The following is a 23,384-nucleotide window of genomic DNA, read 5'->3' as shown; positions in this document are numbered from 1 at the left end:
TACCATGTTTTCTCACGGGAAGATCAAATCTATTGCTTATAGTGTACTTGACTCATAAAGGACAATCAAAATTTATCCATTACATGCAGGTTGATTATGACTAAAGTCTGATCCGTGAGCACGTAGAATTTTGTCCAATGACCCCAAGCTACCCATCCTTATCACTCGCGCGTAATTATATTGCTGTCGCGACTGTGCGACGGGCGCCCGCAGTGAGTGTGCGAGCGCAACAACAACATAATTACGCGGGAGCGATAAGGATGGGTAGCTTGGGGTCACTGGACAAAATTCTACGTGCTTACAGACCAGGCTTTAGCTACACACAAGATTAAGATTTATGGAAAAACAGCAACTAAATTCAAAATCAAAAAAATTTCATGCAATTTAATTGGTACTTATGTTATAATTACATCCACATACATAGCACGCCCCTTCATGTGCCGACGTCCGTACTTAATACTCACTCGTTATTCAGTCCATTGGCATCAAAGAAGGGCAGCGACAACTCCACATCAAGTCCGTTGATCTCCAGCAAGTTAGCATTGGCTATGGCCTCCCGGACTACACTCAGCAGCCGTTTGCTGCGCTCGTGTAGGCACGCGTCGGCGTCGGCGTCGGTGTCGGTGTCGGCGATTATGTCGGCGTCGGCGTCGGTTGTGTCGGCGTACGACACGCACAGCTTGTAGCCGTTGCCGAGCGAGCGCTTGATCTCGATGGGCGAGCCGGAGGTGTGGACTTGACCCTGGATATTTGTTTGTATCATAAAAGTAATAAAAAAATCATAAAACTTATTTATTTTAATGCTTTTAAAAAGCACTTTTACACGTCCCTGTATTAACCCTGCCACTGGTATAGTAATCAATGGTAATATTAGAGAAATTGAAAAATTTTCAAGGTACTTAACTAAAATATGATTTTCTTTATAATAATTGTCTGCATGACATAATATTAACATCGTGTCGAATTAATGGCGAACAAAAATACGAAGAAACGCCTTTTTTGCAGATGGAAACGTCACTATTGAAAGAAAGACTAGAAAAGTTGTCGGTGCGTTACCTGCCTTTTAGGAGTTTCAAGATTTTTCTAACTTTATTGCCTTGTGCTAAGCTTGCAATAATGCAACTTTTAGAACAACAGTTAGATATTTATGATTACCGACCTTGTGCATGATGACGATCTGGTCGCTGAGCAGCTCGGCCTCGTCGAGGTGGTGCGTGGTGAGCAGAACCGTCCGCTCTTCCTTCAGTTTCACGATCATCGACCAGATGTCTCTGTTGGATTTATAAAGGGATTACTTAACGATGTGGTGATGAGAAGAAGTCAAAGTACTCAGAGATCAACAGGCCTCAGCCTCGAGTTTAGCGGGCAGCGGGGCGGGAGCGGCAGGATCTTATGCGTAAAATCAAATAGACCGGTTCTCGAAAACAGCGGCGCGGGAGCGGGCAACGAGCGGGCAGCGCACTCCTTTTGCCCACAATAAATCGAGCGTTAGGAATAAATTTGAATCGAAATAAAATTGTCGCCGTTGTTCAGACATTTCGTTTGCGAATAAAAAAATGTATATTAAACAAGGTAGTGACGTGCTAATATCTAGACTTACAGATTAAGATACTTAAATACTAGTAGAAATGACTAGCATACATAAATTGGAATAACTTGGATTGACCTGATTCTTAAATACATATTATGTATTGTCATTGTATAGTGGTTGGATGGTGGAGAAGGTGCTTGCAGTGCAACAACGTGTTCCGTTATTGCGAGACCCTAAATCTCATCTCTGTTCTGTTCTTTTGACATCGGCCCGCCAGGCTGGCTCGTCGCTCCCCGGGCCCAGTTGTGATGTATACTGACCGGCGGTGCGAGGGGTCGACGCCGGCGGTGGGCTCGTCCAGCGACACGAGGTGCGGCCGGCCCACGAAGGCCAGCGCCACGCACACGCGCCGCCGCGTGCCGCCTGACAAGCGGCAAGCTGGCTCCTCGCTCACAGGGCCCAGGTTCAATACTCGGAGCATGCTGCAAAATAATTACCTTTTAAAGCCTGGTCCGTGAGCACGTAGAATCCCGTCCAATGACCCCAAGCTACCCATCCTTATCGCTCGCGCGTAATTATATTGCTGTCGCGACTGTGCGACGCGCGCCCGCAGTGAGTGTGCGAGCGCGACAGCAACATAATTACGTGCGAGCGACAAGGATGGGTAGCTTGGGGTTATTGGACGGGATTCTACGTGCTCACGGACCAGGCTTTAGTTTAGCTTGTGTTGATACAAGGGGAGAACTAACAGGTTAATTCTGAAGCGAAGAGAAGACGAGGAAAGACACGAGCGGAGAGAAAACGGAAAGAGAGAAGATGTGAGCGAGTGTGAGGCCCGGTTTCCACAAAGGCTCCGCTCTGCCTTCTGCAGAGAAGTGTTTTGAATAACCAATCAGATTTCATTATTCAGGAATCTTGCTTGGATATTCAAAATACTTTTCTGCTCCGCTCCGCTGTAGTGGAATCCGGGCCTAAGTGTCAACTGTAAGTCCACGAATCATAATGCCGCTTTCGTGTGTTCGAAGTGCGGGGAGAAGAAAAGGGGCGCGCGAACGCAGGAGCATCTTGGCCGCCAAGTCCAAGTCTGCCCGACAAAGCTGCCGCTGGCTTGCTCGCGGTTCTAATTCTACACAAAAATAAGGCTACCCGACACATCTTTTCTCTTCACTCGCTTGATAGCAGCCCGACGCGAAGTACCATATTTGTGGTGTTAAGTCCCAAAAGGGGGAGAATTGACTATGAGAAGGGACATGGATCAGAGAAATTTGTAGGGAGTCAAGCAAAGCGCCCGGGGAAAAGAGCCCAGAGCAAGTACCCGCGCGCTCTCCCGAGATTCGGTTCGTACGCCGTGAGGCAGGAAGAACCATGGGTGGTGGTAGGTTTTCTCTCCACTTGATTCCTGATTGGTTCTTCAAACCAAATCTCTCCTCTCCACCATGGTGGAAAACTATGACCTGTCTTTTAATTCTGAAGAGGTTCTCTGAAAGGAAACACTAGAAGTAGTAGGGGAGAGTTCGGTATATTGTACCGCCGGGTAAATTGTACCACCCTCATATTTCGTAAAGTATTTATTGAATGTCTGTAATTGCAACACTCAGCGATACATAACTAAAATCAATTAATATCGGCCATGTGGTTTTTGCCGTGACAACAAACACGTGTGTTTTATTTTGAAAAGTATTTATTCATTGTTTTCAAGTAACTTTTGACAATACATGTTTAGATTGTAATTTTGTTAAATTTAATCACAGGGTGTTTCTAATATATTATTTAGAAGCGTAAATTAGCGTGGATTACAATTATTTGAAACATTTTTCGGTATTTAAAAGCTATATTTTTTACTGATTTTTTAAAAGCACTATCACCTAGTCGGCTAAATTGTACCACATCAAGTTGTATGGAACTTTACCAAAGGATTTTTAATTTATTTTTGGTAAATCATATTTTGAAGTTATAATAGCGTAGTTATGTTTGACTAACAATAAATGAAAGCAAAAGACTGGCAAAGTAGATTAGGTACAAGTGTGCGTTACGATAATTGGAATCACAAAACTTGTACTCAAAATCGTGATAACGTGTAAAACAGTATCGATTGTCTATGTTATTAACTACTGTTTCTCTTCGTTTCCTAATTTGTTAAGAATGTATCGTATAATATTTTGCCATAGTTTTTTTAAAGGCTTGAAATTTATTGAAATCCAATTTAGTAACCCTGTGGTACAAATTATCGAACCGGTTGGCTAAATTGGACCGAAGCTCTGAACTCGTACTTTGTTGATTTGTGTTAAATATACAACAATCATGTTAATTAATACTTATGAAATAGTAAGTTGAATAATGTATCTTTTATTATATACCATGGACATTAGCAAAAACAAAAGAAAACTATGTGTAAAATGGGATTGAAAAAAACTGGTCCAAATTAGCGGACTCTCCCTTAAATATTGTTTTTTTTTTATGTGACAAGAGGCAAACGAGCAGACGGATCACCTGATGGTAAGTGATTACCGCCGCCCATAGACACCCGCAGACACAGGGGCGTTACAGGTGCGTTGCCGGCCTTTAAGGTGAAGATACGCTCTCCTCTTGAAAGCTTGCAGGTCGTGTCCGTCCGTAAACACCGCAGACGTCAGGCAGGTTTGGGTCGACAAGGATGTTTAGAGAAAACTTTACCATAGAATACAAGTGTATACAGGGTGTTAGGTAAATGGGTATATGAGCCGACACTAGCCCATGTTAACATGGTCATATAAATGGTATGGTGAAGTCAGAAAATTGATATCTTCATTTCAATTATTTTAATTTTCATACAACTCGGATTTTGTAAAATTTATTTTGTATGAATTTTTTTATTTTTTATTTTATTTATTAGGACAACCAACAAGACAAACACGCATACAAAGATAAAAAAAAATAAAATGATGATATCAAATTTCTGACTTCACCATACCATTTATATGACCATGTTAACATGAGCTAGTGTCGGCTCATATACCCATTTACCTAACACCCTGTATGCATATAAAGTCTCACCTCTCCACCTCATCCTGCACCTCCTCCAACGCCTTGCCACTCTTAAGCTGCGCGTAGAGCGCGACGTGCTCGCGCGCGCTGAGCTGCTCGTACAGCACGTCGCGCTGCGGGCACGCGCCCACGCGCACTGCACGCGCGCTCTCCGCGCGCACCACCACGTGCCCGGCGTTAGGGGATAACATGCCTGTCAGGATCTTACTGCAAGAGGGCAAAAGTTAGACAAAAACTCATAAAACATTAAGCATTAAGTCCGCCACTGTACAGTTGTATGTGCAAAAGTATACATAAATAAAACTCATTTATTTTTGCAAATAGGCTTTTAAAAGCACTTTTACACGTCCCAGTATTAACCCTATCACTGCTTCGGGACAATAAATGGGCCAATGCTGAGAAGAAGCAGCTGATAGAGATATAATACGCGCTACCAATGAAAACTATCACGGTACAACGCAGCAAGAAGAAATTTGAAGCACATTAAAATTTAATTGAACAGATAAAAAAACCCTAATAACATAACTGGGAAGTGTCATAAGTTTTTGGCAAACATAAATTATTTGATCATTTACCAGATAACCAGGAAGAGAAAGCTACTGGTAATCAAGAAGCGAGAGCAACTGGTAACCAGGAGAAGAGAGCCACTGGTAACCAGGAGAGAGCCTCTAGTAACTAGCAAGAGAGAGCCACTGGTAACCAGGAGAGAGCGTCTAGTAACTAGCAGGAGAGAGCCACTGGTAACCAGGAGAGAGCCTCTAGTAACTAGCAAGAGAGAGCCACTGGTAACCAGGAGAGAGCCTCTAGTAACTAGCAGGAGAGAGCCACTGGTAACCAGGAGAGAGCCTCTAGTAACTAGCAGGAGAGAGCCACTGGTAACCAGGAGAGAGCCTCTAGTAACTAGCAGGAGAGAGCCACTGGTGACCAGCAGGAGAGAGCCACTGGTGACCAGCAGGAGAGAGCCACTGGTGACCAGCAGGAGAGAGCCACTGGTAACCAAGAGGAGAGCCACTGGTAACCAGGAGCAGAGAGCCACTAGTAACCTAGAGATAGCCACTGGTGACCAGCAAGTGAGAGCCACTGGTGACCAGCAGGAGAGCCACTCACATGAGCGTGGTCTTGCCGGCGCCGTTGTGCCCCAGCAGCGTGGTGACCTGCCCCTTGTGTAGCTCCATGGACACGTTGTCGAGTGCCAGCCGCGAGCCGTACCACTTGGTGACGTTGATAATGCTGACGCCAGCTTTTTCGTCTGTTGTGGTGCAGTATGTGATGTTGCTTTGGAGAGTTTTGAGACCTGGAATGGATACATGAAATCTGAACTTTTTTATTTATTTCTCCCGAAGCGGTTTTGTCACCTACTGACCCATTTTTAAAACCCTTTTCTCATTGTCGTCTCAGTTGTCAAGAAAAAATATTTAAAAAATCAATCCAGCGACTCAGTCAAGGCGCTAGACGCAGGCCGCTACCAACCGCGCAACATGGAAAGCATTGGAAGAGGCCTATGTTCAGCAGTGGACGTCCTATGGCTGAGATGATGATGAATCCAGCGACTTGGCCCCTGGAAAGAGCTAAAAGTGGGCTAAATCGCTTGCGTCTTCCAGTTGGAGCAGTTGTAAGACCAGACGGAACATGCTGTAAGCAGCATCGGCCAGCTCGTCAACACACGTCCTAAGAAACCAAAGAGTCACAAACAACCAATTATTGATTTTTCTTTGAGTGGAAAATTAGACTAAGTACTAAAGCCTAGTCCGTGAGCACGTAGAATTTTGTCCAATGACCTCAAGCTACCCATTCTTATCGCTCGCGCGTAATTATATTGCTGTCGCGACTGTGCGACGGGCGCCCGCAGTGAGTGTGCGAGCGCGACAGCAACATAATTATGCGCGAGCGATAAGGACGGGTAGTTTGGGGTCATTGGACAAAATTCTACGTGCTCACGGACCAGGCTTTAGATAAAACAAGTTATTTCACAGACAGGCAGGACAACAGAATAATCAATGTTTTTTTTCCTGTTAATTGTGTATGTCTTGTTAGCTGTCCTTAAATAAATAAATAAATAAAATGCTACTCACCAAAGAACCGATCAATAAGGTAGCCAATCACGAAGTAAATGACCGCGTCGACGATCATCATGACGGCGGCCAGCCCGATGCTGACGTCATCGTCGTCGGTGACGTCCCACAGCCCCTCGAAGTGCGCGCCCGTGCCCGCTGCTTCCAGCCGCGCCACGTGCAGGAACGCGTAGGATAGCGCAGACGACATGGATAGGCACTGGAAGAAAGAAACAAAGAAATAAACACATAAAACATACAATGGAAGAGAAACTAAACTGAGCAGTGCCACCCTGTCGCACAGCGAGGCCCATCGCAATGGGACCCCACTCAGCATGCCGTGGCCTACGGCGAGGAAGGCCACGACGCTGGTTTTCAGTGTGCCACCATTTCAAGTTTCTAGTAACAATTTCACAAGTTTGAAAATCACCATAAAAACATTTTCTTAGATTTCCCAAATACTGTCAAAGATGAAAAATTTTTTTCGAAATTTCTTAGCACCAGTGAATATGATGCTTTAAGTTGATGATGGAAGGACCAACTAATATTTGGGATTTGTATGCGTGCGCTGGTCCTCTTCAAGGCAAGAAAAATCAAGTGTAATTGCAGTCAAATACTTGCCTTGTATTGCGTAAAAAAAAAAGGAATATCTTTGATGTTTTGACAAAGTCGCGTGCGCAGACTTGTTTCTTTCATCTTAATGAATTAAAATGTAGCATTTTTCTTTCGCATATTTCAAGACCTATTTCATTTATATTCTAAAGGTGGTTTCGACCAAACAAGAGTAAATATTAATCTCAGAATAAATCGTCAGTTTTGACATATTTCCCCTACTGAAACTGTCAATGTGCCAGTTTTATCAGGAGTTATTCTCGGATAAAAGTTTGGTCGAATCGGGCCTAAAGCAGTGTGGTCAATAAATTCAAAATTCAAAAATTCAAAACGTTTATTTGCTAAAAACAGTAATACAGGGTGACAATATTAAAATAGGATCATGTGTTTAGTCTGATCACAGACGTGCAAAAATTATAGGATTCAATAATATAAATGTCAAATGATTAAAAAAAATGTCAATGTAAAATTAAATTAATAGTATTTATCAATGTCGCCAATTAAAATATGCCTTACAAAAATTATCAAATCAAATATGTCATCTATATAAATAAAAATTAATTGTTGTTCGTTAGTCTGATTAAAATTCTATTGTTCGTCGAGATATTCCCTGACTGAATAATAGCACTTAGTTAATAGCCAGGCGTGTATTTGTCTTTTAAAAGACAGCAAAGGTAGATCTTTGAACTTATTAGGTAATTTATTATAAATTTTTATAGCCATACAATGAGGACTGCGTTTGAAAAACGANGAGAGCCACTGGTGACCAGCAGGAGAGAACCACTGGTGACCAGCAGAAGAGAGCCACTGGTGACCAGTAGGAGAGAACTTCTAGTAACTAGCAGGAGAGAGCCACTGGTAACCAAGAGGAGAGCCACTGGTAACCAGGAGCAGAGAGCCACTAGTAACCTAGAGATAGCCACTGGTGACCAGCAAGTGAGAGCCACTGGTGACCAGCAGGAGAGCCACTCACATGAGCGTGGTCTTGCCGGCGCCGTTGTGCCCCAGCAGCGTGGTGACCTGCCCCTTGTGTAGCTCCATGGACACGTTGTCGAGTGCCAGCCGCGAGCCGCACCACTTGTTACATTGACGATGCTGACGCCGCCAATGAGGTGAGAGCCACTAGTGACCAGCGGGAGAGAACCTCTAGTAACTAGCAGGAGATAGCCACTGGAAACCAGCAAGTGAGAGCCACTGGTGACCAGCAGCACAGAGCCACTGGCGACCAGTAGGAGAGAACTTCTAGTAACTAGCAGGAGAGAGCCACTGGTAACCAGGAGGAGAGCCACTGGTAACCAAGAGCAGAGAGCCACTAGTAACCTAGAGATAGCCACTGGTGACCAGCAGGAGAGAGCCACTGGTGACCAGCAGGAGAGCCACTCACATGAGCGTGGTCTTGCCGGCGCCGTTGTGCCCCAGCAGCGTGGTGACCTGCCCCTTGTGCAGCTCCATGGACACGTTGTCGAGTGCCAGCCGCGAGCCGTACCACTTGGTGACGTTGATGATGCTAACGCCAGCCTTTTCGTCTGTTGTGGTGCAGTATGTGATGTTGCTTTGGAGAGTCTTGAGGCCTGGAAGAAGCAATTTATTAACTCAGGAATATGATCACTTGTTTGATCTTTTCTTCCGTGATGATCTTCTTTCCTTCTGACGACCTTTTTCATATGAAGTAATATGAACACCTGTTTTTTTTTACAAAATTGAGACCAATATGTATTTTCCCGAAAAGTCTAGAGCTGCTGTTCACTGCCTATTTGATACGCCTAAATTGAGAAAAAACTTGTTAATAAACAATATTTTGAATGGAACAATATTTTGTTAAACAAAAAGAACAACGCAACTAACATGACACATCGACTTAAACAAAATAATAATCAAAATGCTACTCACCAAAGAACCGATCAATAAGGTAGCCAATCACGAAGTAAATGACCGCGTCGACGATTATCATGACGGCGGCCAGCCCGATGCTGACGTCATCGTCGTCGGTGACGTCCCACAGCCCCTCGAAGTGCGCGCCCGTGCCCGCTGCCTCCAGCCGCGCTACGTGTAGGAACGCGTAGGATAGCGCTGACGACATGGACAGGCACTGGAAGAAAGAAAGAAATAAATAAACACATAAAACATACCATGGACGAGAAACTTAACTGAGCAGTGCCACCCTGTCGCACAGCGAGGCCCATCGCAATGGGACCCCACTCAGCATGCCGTGGCCTACGGCGAGGAAGGCCACGACGCTGGTTTTCAGTGTGCCCCATGGAACATTCATCATAAAGTGCCACCATTACCAAATTTTTAGTAATAAGTTCACAAGTTTGAAAATCACCTTAAAATCCTTTTATTAGATTTTTGATGAAATTAAACAAAGCTTAATATGAAGACTTTATATTTTATAGTAAAATATAAGAGAACATTCTGTCAACGCGACAAGGACGAGAATAGACAATATTAGTAAGGAGTTTCTCTTATGCGTCCATAAATCCAACATCCTCTCCTGGACGCAGATGTTTTAAAAGTAGACCCATTGACAAGGAATTACTGACTTTCCTTTACGTAAGTCAGCTAGTGTCCACGTATCATTTTTGATCAATGATTGGTATTCTTCTTCCATAGCACTTTTCCATTCATTAGCCTTTTCACTGCTTAGAGCTTCTTGAACACTTTGTGGATCATTGTCAAGTAAATTCTGTATCGATTCAACATTAAGACATTATTAGTGGTGAGGGACTTTGATGAACCAAATGCTATCAAAGATGAAATATTTTTTCGCAATTTCTTAGCACCAGTGATTATGATGCTTTATTTATATTGATTGCGAAAGGACCAACTAATATCTGGCATTTGTATGCGTGCTCTGGTCCTCTTCAAGGCAAGAAAAATTAAGTGTAATTGCAGTCAAATACTTGCCTTGGATTGCGTAAAAAAAAAGGAATATCTTTGATGTTTTGACAAAGTCGCGTGCGCAGACTTGTTTCTTTCATCTTAATGAATTAAAATGTAGCATTTTTCTTTCGCATATTTCAAGACCTATTTCATTTATATTCTAAAGGTGGTTTCGACCAAACAAGAGTAAATATTAATCTCAGAATAAATCGTCAGTTTTGACATATTTCCCATACTGAAACAGTCAATGTGCCAGTTTTATCAGGAGTTATTCTCGGATAAAAGTTTGGTCGAATCGGGCCTAACGCAGTGTGGTCAATAAACCAAAGTCGCATCACATACAAGAAAGAAAGAAAGAGAAGTATTTATTCGATGATGTTATGTCAGTGTGTACTCACGATGAGGATCTTGGCGGCGCGCGAGATGACGGCTTCGAGCGAAAGGATGAGCACGAAGGGCATGAAGGTCACGAGGTAGGCGACGGCGCCGCACACCGCCGCCGAGCTGGCCGAGCTAAACAGCTTCGACATCATGTAGCTGCGGAGATATGCAAAGTATAAATGTGTGTTTTGATGATGATCCAGTTGTACTGGGTGACCTGTGCACAGACGAATAGATTTTAACTCTGACTGTAAGGCCCAGCAGAACAGACGGTGAAACGCAAATGCAACGAATCTGCAACATTGTGATGATTCTGATGGATGAAACTGAAACTGAAAGTTTCAAACTGGTCGCGTCATGTGTGATCTCTCAACGGACTGATGATGATTCTGATAATGAAACTGCAACTGCTAGTTACTTTTGAGTTGCATCTAAGTTTCTGTCATAGCGTCCGTTGTGAGACCACACATGACGCGACCAGTTTGAAACTTTCAGTTTCATTCATCAGAATTATCAGAAAGTTGCAGTTTCGTTGCAGTTGCGTTTCACCGTCAATTCTGGGCCTAAGTCTGTTGGTACGAAACTGGCGACGGCCGAGCGATGGCGGGGCGATGTATATGTTACGGTTAATGTGATAAATTGAAAATTATTAATAATAACCGGTTATTATGAATAATTACCGACAGTCGCGGTAAAAGTGATAAATTAATCACATTTAACAGTGATTATTTAATAATTCAACCTTAGTACTAACAAATTTAATAAAAGAGAACAACATCTTGTGTACATACTCCTGTACAGCCAAACTTTTGAACGTTTTGATATCACATATTAATATAATTTGGCATAATAAGTTCGGAATGTTTTTTGCATAATATTACTTTTCCATGATGCCTATAACATAATGTTTTGAATTAAAGTGAAAAATAGGTTAAGGTGCGGCGGGGGTGGCCCTTGGGCCACCCCTAAGCCGCCTATTTAGTTTTATACACACATAAATGACCTCATATTAATCACATTTACCAAATCATGCGGTAATTATTCATAATAACCGGCGATTATTCATAATTTTCACATTTATCACTTTGACCGTAACATATACAACAACATGACAGTTTGTGGTGATGTGCATAAAACGGGCGGCGGCGGAGCGGGGCGATCGCAACACTACTCCTCATCGAGGCCGTTCCACCGTCACCTTGCCCTGCAATCGCTCAGATGTCGCCAGTTTCGTGCCTACTACGTAAAAGTTCATACTAGATTTTAGATAAATAATAAAGATGGACTGTATTCTACAGTTATTTCCTAATCCCCGCCTATATGGGAAGACCGCATTGCTGGTCCGATAGCGGTCGGGAGGCTGAGTGCCGGCGTCGGGCACCAATGGGGACCGGTGATACCCGATAAGTGTCTAACGCCCGTTTTCACCATCAATCCCTAATATTTAAGTAACCCATAGGAAAACAAAACGCCTGTTATGTGTTACCATAGGGGTCACTTAGAAATTAGGGATTGATGGTGAAAACGGGCACTCTCTGCATGACCCGTGGTTGACTGGCAGAGAATCGCACAACACACACACACATACACACACACAATCACTACAAACACACCACTCACACACATGCTTATTTATTATTGGTATTTTTGTTAAGTTTATTTCAAAATTTTTTTTTGTATGTTTGTTAAATTGATTTTCAAAATTACCATTTGCAATAAATAACTTTATATAGCTTAAGTGTGGGCACTGGCTCCTGTAACACAGGTACATACACCTAGCACAGGAGTCAGGGGTTTCGCAATTTTATACTGTACTTGTTATTATGTCAATAAAGTTATCTACTATATAAAAATAAGTCCGGTTTTCCTCCCTGACGATTTCCACGGTTTTGCATTCGTTGGAAAGGTCTCGGGCTCCGTGAGGTTTATAGCAAAGAAAATTCAGGAAAAATTTCAACAGAAAAGCGGGAAGGGGGTAAAACGGGATCCACGCGTACGAAGTCGCGGGCGGCCGCTAGTTATTTATTATTTACTAGCTGACCCGGCGAACTTCGTACCGCCTTAGCGTAGAGATTTTCTTTATATTTTTTTCCGTAAAAACCTTGTAAAGAGTATTAGAAAACTACAAAAAAAAATCAGCCATATCGGTCAAGCCGTTTTCATGTTATGTCGTGACAACGGAAAACGGGTTTCATTTTTATACATATAGATTTAGAGAATGCCATCCCCCCGGCTCACCAGAAGCACAGCACGGCCGCGGCGAAGGCGGCGGCGAGCGCAAGCACGAGCGCGGGCGCAGTGCGCGCCAGCACGCCGCCCGCGCACAGCACCAGCACCGCGCCCGCCATCGCCGCCAGCGCCTCCAGCGCGCTCCACAGGAACCAGGATAGCGTCTGCCAGCGGAGCTCCACGCCCATCACGTGCATCAGCTGTCGATGTAATAAATAGTTTTAACAGGCCTGTTCATCTCCGCGAGTTTACATCGAAAACAAAACACACACGATGGCACCCTACAGGATACTATTCGACAAGGCCTCACATACGAGCGAACATTGACTCACGCACGCGTATTCTTGTGTATGATGGAAGAAAATAAAGAAAATGGTGTACTAAATACTGTGCAGTATTAAACTGCCTAAATAATAAAAAAACACAGAATGTAATTTTTTAAGTTGCCTCAAAACACTGATAGGTAAATAAGTAGTTAATATTATTCATGATAATTCATGCTAAATCATGTATTTCCTCCGCCATTTTCCGCAGTTTGGCACCTCACGTCTCATCATTTTACCAAAGTCAGCCCTATAGCTTCGGCGCAGTGCCGATCACTGACGTTTGTCAACCAAATTGTGCTTGCTCTTGAGACAGGCTAAATTACACGATATTGTTAATGACATTGAGCATACATTTTTTTAAATACCTTCGCGATGTAAAACTTCTGTACGTAGTACTTATTATTATTCTGTGGTTATAGTAACAACACTAGCAATAAGGTAACCGCAGATCTTGACACCCACCCGAGCAGACGACACTTCGAGCTACCAGTCTGATTGCGACCACGGATATAGCAGCACAACCGGCCACGCTCGCACGCCATCGCAAGTGCGGGAAAATTTAGAATTGCTACCGTGTTGCTACGAACAGTGTAGAACAGGACCAATCGTTGTGAAAATCCTTGGAGACAGCTTTCGTTCGGCTTCGTCGTCTTTTGATTAAAAAGTTGAAGCAAAGACCACAACATACATCTGCATGCATTCTTCTTCTTTTCGTGTCGACAACAAACCTACACAGTGTCAGCCCAAAACTCCGCCACAAGAGTGGCGTTGTCAGTAACACTCATCAAATCCTCCTGCATGCATTAAAAAAATTAAATTGTACCTGTAATAGATAAAAGGCTAAAAAGGTAACGCCTGTTTTAAGATGTCCTTACCATAGTGTTGCCAGATTCTTTGTCAGCCACGACGAACCGCACCACAGAGGCCACGGTGAACAGCATCGAGAAGAAGAACGCCACGATCAGCGCCTGCGACTCGTATAGAGACGTTTGGAAGCTGCAATCAAATGTGTAGGTATAAAAATTACATGAAAATTCTTCAAAGCTTTAAAAAAGAAAACTCAAGAAAAATATTTGTTGTTGCATTCCTCTTTAATGGAGATCTTTTTATCGATATCGATATTATTGTACCAGTAATCCAACACATACTCGTTAATCTTAAAACTGACGGGACAGAAAAGTTCTCGAGTACAACCCGATCGAGCTAACTGCATACCTCACTGAATGAGACTTCCCGCGTTCGCCCCATCCGTACCAGAGGTGACGTCACGGCTGTCAAGTGTGCAATCACTCGATTGAGTTGTATCGATCACAGAGGATGGAGGAGGAGTAAGGAGAAAAGAAAAGGAAGCTTTTGTCTAGGAGTGAACGTTCTTTGTTGAAAAGAACAAAAGTTACTCACAAGTCCTTCCTATAGCAGGGGTAGGGCACCTGCTGCGTGTAAACGGCCCAGTCTGGTTCTCCTCCCTCCATTGCTTCCCTCTTGCTCCTCCGGGAGGCGTTCCTGGCGAGCTGGATGATAGCGGAGTCCACCAGGTCTTGGATCTGAACGAAGCCGCGGAAGTAGCGCAGGTCTTCGAGGAATGAGGACTCGGGACCGGGGATCCAGAGGCTGGAGAACATAATTTCGTGGTTTCTTGTAGTTTGCATAAACTATCATGTATCATAGTTACATTACAGTTATTTAATAGAGGGGCCTTCTGGCAAAATGGTCCCACCCACCGATCACAGAAACTAAAGGGAGATGTGACAAGGGGGCGGGGCAGGTGTCGCAGCAATATGTCTAAAACAGAACACATTGCTGCAGACGTCATAATGTAATTCGAACGTTGAGTACTGATACCGCAGTGGATAATGAGCACATATTTTGATCACTTTGTGTGTGTCAATTTCTAATGCGACACTTGAGTTTCGAACTCAGCACATTAGTTGGCATCTCTCTATATCTCTATAGTCCCACCTACTGTTTGATTCTGTATAAATGTCAATGCATTAGAATGATAATAAGGAAATTAATATTTTGGAGATTTAAATGATTAAAGACAAATGTTAACTTACTAGTTCTTCATTCTCCTGGTCGTTGGAGTGTTTTCTATGTCCATCCGGATCTTATATTCAATGTTTGTGAAAGATTCGTCAGTATTCAGGAACACTAGGCCTAAAAACATGTTTGAATAAGTAACCGTAAAAATATCTTACACAATAATCAACCTAAAGCAGTCTTGGCGCCTTAGATCACTAGTGAAATAGAACAGAATAATAAATCATGATGCAATAAACATTTATGACTATGACTACTTAATTATTTTGATATACCCTGTTCATATTTATTTATTTATTTATGCCACAACAACGCATACTTCATAAAGCACAACAAGTTGAATTTTTTTTTGCAAAATAATAAGGTCCGTACCTGCGGAGAACTCGTTAAGCATGGTAAGTTCGGCGGCTTGGTGCGTGAGCGCCTCTTCAGTAGGAGCCGCGTGGAAGCGGTTCAGGTTGATGCAGCGCAGGAGATCCGACGCTTTGGACAGGATGTTGCCTAGACCCTGGAGGAAACATTTACATTTATAATCATCAAACATCATTATGATCTGCCTCAAGTCCTGTTTAATTCCTGTGACTACATGCAATTTTAACTAGGTCGTCTATCACAACAAATGGAAGACATCTTTGTTTACCTATCTAGCTGGACGATAGAAGAGGGAATCTTTTATAAGTGTCTGAAAAGGTCTATCCCACCAAAAACATTCTGTAAAAAACTAGCCAAGTCTCGATGGAGCTGCTTGTTTATCTCTAAAAAGTAATGATATCTAGACAAAGTCGTGCCAAGTCTATGGTTCCTTACTGCGATTCCTTTATTATTATAGTTAATGTTGTGTGACTTGGCCGTTGAAGGGTACAAAACTAGGTGCTCCATGACACCATTGCACCAATCTGTACCAGAACCGCTACACATTGACGATGGNCCTAGATCTTCCACAGTCTCAGCCATGATTACGACATCGTCCGCAAATCGAAGGTGGATTATGTACTCGTTGATATTTATGCTGAATCCGCTCCAGTTCAGAAGCTTGAAAACATCTTCCAGGGCGGTGTTGAACAGTATCGGAGATATGACATCTCCCTGTCTCACCCCTTGCTGCAACTGGATGAGTTTCGAGTCCTGATCCTGGAGACGAACCGACATTGTGGCGTTTTCGTACAAGCCTGTCAACACTTCGATGTATCTATAGTCAATTTGGCACCGTTGGAGAGACTGTAGCACTGCTCAGATCTCGATCGAATCCAAGGCTTTTTCATAGTCCACAAACGCTAGACAAAGTAATAATTACCTTGATAATTTCTTTGATTTTACTAGTAACTACTTAATCATTTAAAAATCTTTCTTGTTGTTTTAATATTTCACTATTTGGATAAACACAATATTCTACGAAGTGATGAACAATCTTTTTAAAAATGTAAGAGAAATATTGTCACTTTTTGTTTTAAGGCGTTTTTCGTATTACTTTATTGTGACTTATCTTATGGTTTTGGAGTAAAAGCGTCTTTATGCTAAAAATGACGTTTTTCAACACATAGTTTACATAACTATCACGGCGTGCCCGTCCAGATCCCGTCACTACTAAAAACGTGTCACTGTTACTCACAACAAATGCCGGTTTTCCCATTAAACTCCATAACGACACTAGTGATATCTGCCGAACTATTTGAGCTTTAAGCGTGGGATTTTTACAGCATGCACTTTTCGCGGAGCGCTGATTGATGGCGTTGTTAACTCAATTTCTCCAAATTTCGTATAGTGACGGTTTGATTATGAACGTGCGAAATATATTGACTTGGCCATCGCATGAAAACACGTGTAAATTAAATTATTTAGTGCGATAACTTTTTACCGTAGAACAACTGAGTTGCGAGACTTGGTTTTTAGGGTTCCGTAGCCAAATGGCAAAAAACGGAACCCTTATAGATTCGTCATGTCTGTCTGTCCGTCCGTCCGTCCGTCTGTCCGTCCGTCTGTCCGTCCGTATGTCACATGTTCCGAAACTATAAGAGCTATACTGTTGAAACTTGGTAAGTAGATGTATTCTGTGAGCCGCATTAAGATTTTGATGCAAGAATAAAAAATAAAAAATAAATATTGGGGGCTCCCCATACCACAGAATAAGTAATAGTACAGGTACAGAAGGATTACTCCGCAAGACGATTTAAATAAATGCGAGTCTTGCTACGACGCGATACAGTAGAATTCAGCTCGCACAGCACTACGTACCTACAATTTTATTCACCTACAAGTTTTGTCTCTTTCTATCGCGTGCCTCTGAACTCTTCTTACGCTGTTAGGGTTGCTGTCTAGTAAAGAAATAATTAATCTACTTATTTGTAATGAGGTACCTACGTATGTAGGTAAGTATGCATTCATTATGGAAAACCTTGGGAGAGGCCTTTATCCAGCAGTGGACGTCATTTGGCTGAAACGAACGAACGCATTCTGAGCAGTAGTCATAGTAGGTTAGGTTCCTATACTATCCTAAGAATTATTGATTACCTACATGGCCAACATACCTTTCAGTATCTTTGGGAAGCGAAAAAAAAAGATAAATCCGGTAGATTTCTTTTCGAATTTAAACACCCGAACGCCGCACAATATTTCTTTCTCTTTATGTCCATTTTTAGGGTTCCGTAGCCAAATGGCAAAAAACGGAACCCTTATAGATTCGTCATGTCTGTCTGTCCGTCCGTCCGTCCGTCTGTCCGTCCGTATGTCACAGCCATTTTTTTCCGAAACTATAAGAGCTATACTGTTGAAACTTGGTAAGTAGATGTATTCTGTGAACCGCATTAAGATTTTGATGCAAAAATAAAAAAATAATAATAAATATTGGGGGCTCCCCATACTTAGAACTGAAACTCAAAATTTTTTTTTTCGTCAAACACATACGTGTGGGGTATCTATGGATTGGTCTTCAAAAATGATATCGAGGTTTCTAAAATACTTTTTTTCTAAACCGAATAGTTTGCGTGACAGACGCTTCCAAAGTGGAAAAAAGTTGGTCCCCCCCCCCTCTAACTTCTAAAATAAGAAAATGAAAAATCTAAAAAAACATATGATGTACATTACTATAAAAACTACCAACGAAAATTGTTTTGAACGAGATCTAGTAAGTAGTTTTTTTTAATACCTCGTAAATCGTAAACCGCTTATTACCGCGTAATCTTTCATACAAATAACTTAAATTAAAAAATAATAATTTTAATTTCATAAATCAGTGGTACGGAACCCTTTGTGCGTGAGTCCGACACGCACTTGGCCGGTTTTAAATAATACTTCGATCATAGAATTATAATCATACTACAACCACAAACAACGCACGCCAGCGTCCTGACGGGCGCGCGCGTGACACTCGACTGATATAATACCCGCCCGCCGGCGGGGCGCTTCGCTGTAGGTAATTATCGGATGTACCGCGCGGAGTGAGCCAGGCCTGCCCATACTTAGAACTGAAACTCAAAATTTTTTTTTTCGTCAAACACATACGTGTGGGGTATCTATGGATAGGTCTTCAAAAATGATATTGAGGTTTCTAAAATACTTTTTTTCTAAACCGAATAGTTTGCGTGACAGACGCTTCCAAAGTGGAAAAAAGTTGGTCCCCCCCTCTCTAACTTCTAAAATAAGATAATGAAAAATCTAAAAAAACATATGATGTACATTACTATAAAAACTACCAACGAAAATTGTTTTGAACGAGATCTAGTAAGTAGTTTTTTTTTAATACCTCGTAAATCGTAAACCGCTTATTACCGCGTAATCTTTCATACAAATAACTTAAATTAAAAATAATAATTTTAATTTCATAAATCAATGGTACGGAACCCTTTGTGCGTGAGTCTGACACGCACTTGGCCGGTTTTTTTTGACAAGTATTGTTTTTGATGGGATTATATTATTCTCTTTACCTACCTATACAGTGTGAGTCACGTTAAAGTGTACATATGAAAAAAGATGAAACTAGACCTATTTTTATCGACAAAAAAGAGGTCAAATAATTTTTGAGATTTTTTTTTAATTTTTTATATAATATTTTTTCTTCCAATTACTTCTTGTAAAGAAAACGTAATAACTTTTAAACTAAGCGGTATATCCTGATAAAATAAAAACAGTAATAATGCTAAATGATAGGCGATACTAAAAAAATACATAAAATATACAAAAAATGCCAACAAATAATAAAAAATTATACTTTTTGAAAAAAATCTGCTTTTAAATTCGTGTTTTTTTGGTCATTTGATAAATTTCTCCAAAAAATGCCCCTATAACAGGTGGTTTTTATTACTTTGTATTATTCTCTATCGTATTACCTTCGTAAAACCAAAAATAGCATGTCTCTATCCCTATCACAACGTTTGCAATGATTGTTTTAACTAAGCCTCTCCGGACGCGCCATTCAACGCTTCGTTAACAACGAAACTGAAAATGGCTCTAGATTTATAATTTTGATAAATACAAGTTAGATTTCAAATAAAAACAAAAGATTTCGAAGTAAAATAAGCATTTTAGTTAAATTAAAATTGTCTCTACCTGTAGCGGAGAATAATGTTGTGGCAGGCCTTTGTTCAAACGATCATAGCAAATATTGTGATAGGGATAGAGACATGCGATTTTTGGTTTTACAAAGATAATACGATAGAGAATAAAACAAAGTAATAAAAACCACCAGTTATACGGGCATTTTTTGGAGAAATTTATCAAATAACCAAAAAAACACGAATTTAAAAGCAGATTTTTTTCAAAAAGTATAATTTTTTATTATTTGTTGGCCTTTTTTGTGTATTTTATGTATTTTTTAGTATCGCCTGTTATTTAGCATTATTACTGTTTTTATTTTATCAGGATACTAGCTGACCCGGCGAACTTTGTTCCGCCTTAATGGCAATAAATAAGCAGACTTTTTTTTTATTTCGAACGGGATAAAAAGGATCCTATGNAAAGGATGGTACGGCAGTGTTTGCTTCGCGCTCGACTTGGCGGGGGCACTGCCGTGCCCCCAGATCAGTATGCTACTGAACACCACATTAAAGATTTTTGCGTCTCCTAGCAACATGGTGCATAGGTTCTCGACTTGTCTAGTTGGATGATAGGAGATTCTAGAGTTACAAACGCCTGGAAACGTCATCCAGTGTGTTACTGAACTTCATATCAACCATTTTTGAGTCTCCTAGCATCATGGCCCTAAGGTCCTCAAAGACAAAACGCTGCGCCTTCGATAGATCTTAACCTTAGTTACTAATAACCACTCGGTTTGAGTGACTATTGGACATCCGGACCAAAGCTTTCAAGTACCACACAGTCCTTCCTATAGAAACTTAAGCTATTCTAACCTGCACGTCACCCAGCTCATCCAGCACCCCACTGAACTCCACATCAGCCACTTCAGCGTCTCCCAGCAGCATGGTCCTCAGGTCTTCAAAGGCAGGCGCTGCTAGCAGCCTCGTCATCACTTCTGTTCCCGCCGCGTGCAAGGCCAGCTCGCCCACGGCTGGGAAAGACGCTGCGAACGGCATTAAGTCGGCTAGTTCATCAAAGACCAGCGCCACTTAGCAGTGTCTTTTATAGAAACTTAAGCTATTCTAACCTGGACGTCACCCAGCTCATCAAGTACCCCACTGAATTTAATATCAGCCACTTCAACATCTCCTAGCAGCATGGTCCTCGCCCACAGCTGGGAAGGACGCCGCGAACGCGTGTTCTAAGACAGCTAGGTCTTCAAAGACCAGCGTCACTACTCACTAGCAGTGTCTTCTTTAGAAACTTAAATTGTTCTTACCTGAACATCTCCCACCTCATCCAGCACCCCACTGAACTCCACATCAGCCACTTCAGCGTCTCCCAGCAGCATGGTCCTCAGGTCTTCAAAGGCCGATGATGCTAGCAGCCGCATTATAACGTTGGCACCCACCGCGTGATTCGCTAGTTCACCCGCAGCCATGTAGGATGCTGCGAACGCGTGCACTAAGAAGGCTAGGTCGCCAAAGACCAGCGCCACTAGTAGTGTCTTTGATAGAAACTTAACCTATTCTAACCTGCACGTCTCCCAACTCATCCAGCACCCCACTAACCTCAATATCAGCCACTTCAGCGTCTCCCAGCAGCATGGTCCTCAGGTCTTCAAAGGCAGGCGCTGCTAGCAGCCTCGTCATCACTTCTGCTCCCGCCGCGTGCAAGGCCAGCTCGCCCACGGCTGGGAAGGACGCTGCGAATGCGTGTTCTAAGACAGCTAGGTCATCAAAGACCAGCGTCACTACTCACTAGCAGTAGGGTCCTCAGGTCTTCAAAGGCCTGTGATGCTAGCAGCCGCATTAGATCCTCGGCACCCGCCGCGTAATTCGCTAGTTCACCCACAGCCACGTAGGATGCCAAGAAAGACGGCCAGGTCATCAAAGACCAGCGTCAATACTCACTAGCAGTATCTTCAATAGAAACTGGATCTTATTCTAACCTGCACGTCACCCAGCTCATCCAGCACCCCACTGAACTCAATATCAGCCACTTCAGCGTCTCCCAGCAGCATGGTCCTCAGGTCCTCAAAGGCAGGTGCTGCTAGCAGCCTCGTCATCACTTCTGCTCCCGCCGCGTGCGAGGCCAGCTCGCCCACGGCTGGGAAGGACGCCACGAAGGCGTGGACTAAGACGGCTAGGTCGTCAAAGGCCAGCGTCACTTAGCAGTGTCTTTTATAGAAACTTAAGCTATTCTAACCTGGACGTCTCCCAGCTCATCCAGCACCCCAGTCGCATGGTTCTCAAGTCTTCAAAGGCCGGTGATGCTAGCAGCCTCACCCACAGCCGCGTAGGATGCCACGAATGCGTGCACTAACACGGCTAGGTCTTCAAAGACTAGCGTCACTATTCACTAGCAGTGTCTTCTTTAGAAACTTAACCTGTTCTTACCTGGAACTCTCCCAGCTCATCCAGCACCCCACTGAACTCAATATCAGCTACTTCAGCGTCTCCCAGCAGCATGGTCCTCAGGTCTTCAAAGGCCGGTGATGCTAGCAGACGCATTAGAACCTTGGTACTCGTCGCAAAATTCGCTATTTCACCCACAGTCGCGTAGGATGCCACGAAAGACGGCCAGGTCATCAAAGACCAGCGTCACTACTCACTAGCAGTGTCTTCTTTAGAAACTTAAACTGTTCTTACCTGGACGTCACCCAGCTCATCCAGCACGCCATTGAACTCAATATCAGTTACTTCAGCGTCTCCCAGCAGCATGGTCCTCAGGTCTTCAAAGGCAGGCGCTGCTAGCAGCCTCGTCATGACTTCTGCTCCCGCCGCGTGCGAGGCCAGCTCGCCCACAGCTGGGAAGGACGCTGCGAACGCGTGGACTAAGACGGCTAGGTCGTCAAAGATCAGGGTTACTACTCACTAGCAGTATGGTCCTCAGGTCTTCAAAGGCCTGTGATGCTAGCAGCCGCATTAGATCCTCGGCACCCGCCGCGTAATTCGTTAGTTTACCCACAGCCGCGTATGATGCCACGAAAGACGGCTTGGTCTTCAAAGACCAGCGTCACTACTCACTAGCAGTGTCTTCTTTAGAAACTTAACTTGTTCTTACCTGGACGTCACCCAGCTCATCAAGTACCCCACTGAATTCAATATCAGCCACTTCAACATCTAGCAGCATGGTCCTCGCCCACAGCTGGGAAAGACGCCGCGAACCCGTGTTCTAAGACAGCTAGGTCGTCAAAGACCAGCGTCACTAGTAGTGTCTTCGATAGAAACTAAATCATATCTAACCTGGACGTCACCCAGCTCATCCAGCACCCCACTGAACTCAATATCAGCCACTTGAGCATCTCCCAGCAACATAGTCCTCAGGTCTTCAAAGGCCGGTGATTTAAAGTCGGTGATGCTAGCAGCCGCATTAGTACTTCAGCACCCGCCGCGTGATTCGCTAGTTCACCCACAGTTGCGTAGGATGCCATGAACGGGTCTACTAGGTCGTCAAAAACCAGCGTCACTACTCACTAAGTAACAGTATCTTCAATAGAAACTGGATCTTATTCTAACCTGGACGTCACCCAGCTCATCCAGCACCCCACTGAACTCCACATCAGCCACTTCAGCGTCTCCCAGCAGCATGGTCCTCAGGTCTTCAAAGGCAGGCGCTGCTAGCAGCCTCGTCATCACTTCTGCTCCCGCCGCGTGCGAGGCCAGCTCGCCCACGGCTGGGAAGGACGCCGCGAATGCGTGGACTAGGTCCGCGAGACGGGACATGTGTGCGAAGGTTGAGTTGGCCTGGGTGGAAAGAGATATTGGTTTTGGTAAATATTTACGTTAAGTATTC

General features: G+C 43.2%; 1 protein-coding gene across 1 annotated transcript in view; it reads right to left on the bottom strand.

Moving 5' to 3' along the window:
• LOC114349932 (ATP-binding cassette sub-family A member 1-like) overlaps positions 1-23,384 on the bottom strand; it is a 47,277-nt gene that overhangs the window by 5,296 nt on the left and 18,597 nt on the right. The window contains exons 20-25 of the mRNA XM_028300531.1: positions 9,109-9,307; positions 8,603-8,789; positions 4,565-4,762; positions 1,852-2,013; positions 1,160-1,271; positions 465-742 (exon numbers count right to left, since the gene is read on the bottom strand). Coding sequence (XP_028156332.1) covers positions 465-742; positions 1,160-1,271; positions 1,852-2,013; positions 4,565-4,762; positions 8,603-8,789; positions 9,109-9,307 — 1,136 coding nt within the window. The remainder of the gene's footprint in view (positions 1-464; positions 743-1,159; positions 1,272-1,851; positions 2,014-4,564; positions 4,763-8,602; positions 8,790-9,108; positions 9,308-23,384) is intronic.

The sequence above is a fragment of the Ostrinia furnacalis genome, unplaced genomic scaffold, assembly GCF_004193835.3.
Source record: "Ostrinia furnacalis isolate ACB-3 unplaced genomic scaffold, ASM419383v2 OfSCF0733, whole genome shotgun sequence".
NCBI classification, from domain to species: domain Eukaryota; kingdom Metazoa; phylum Arthropoda; class Insecta; order Lepidoptera; family Crambidae; genus Ostrinia; species Ostrinia furnacalis.
The sequence above is the reverse complement of the archived record's forward strand: the minus strand, read 5'-3'. Positions and strand labels throughout refer to the sequence as shown.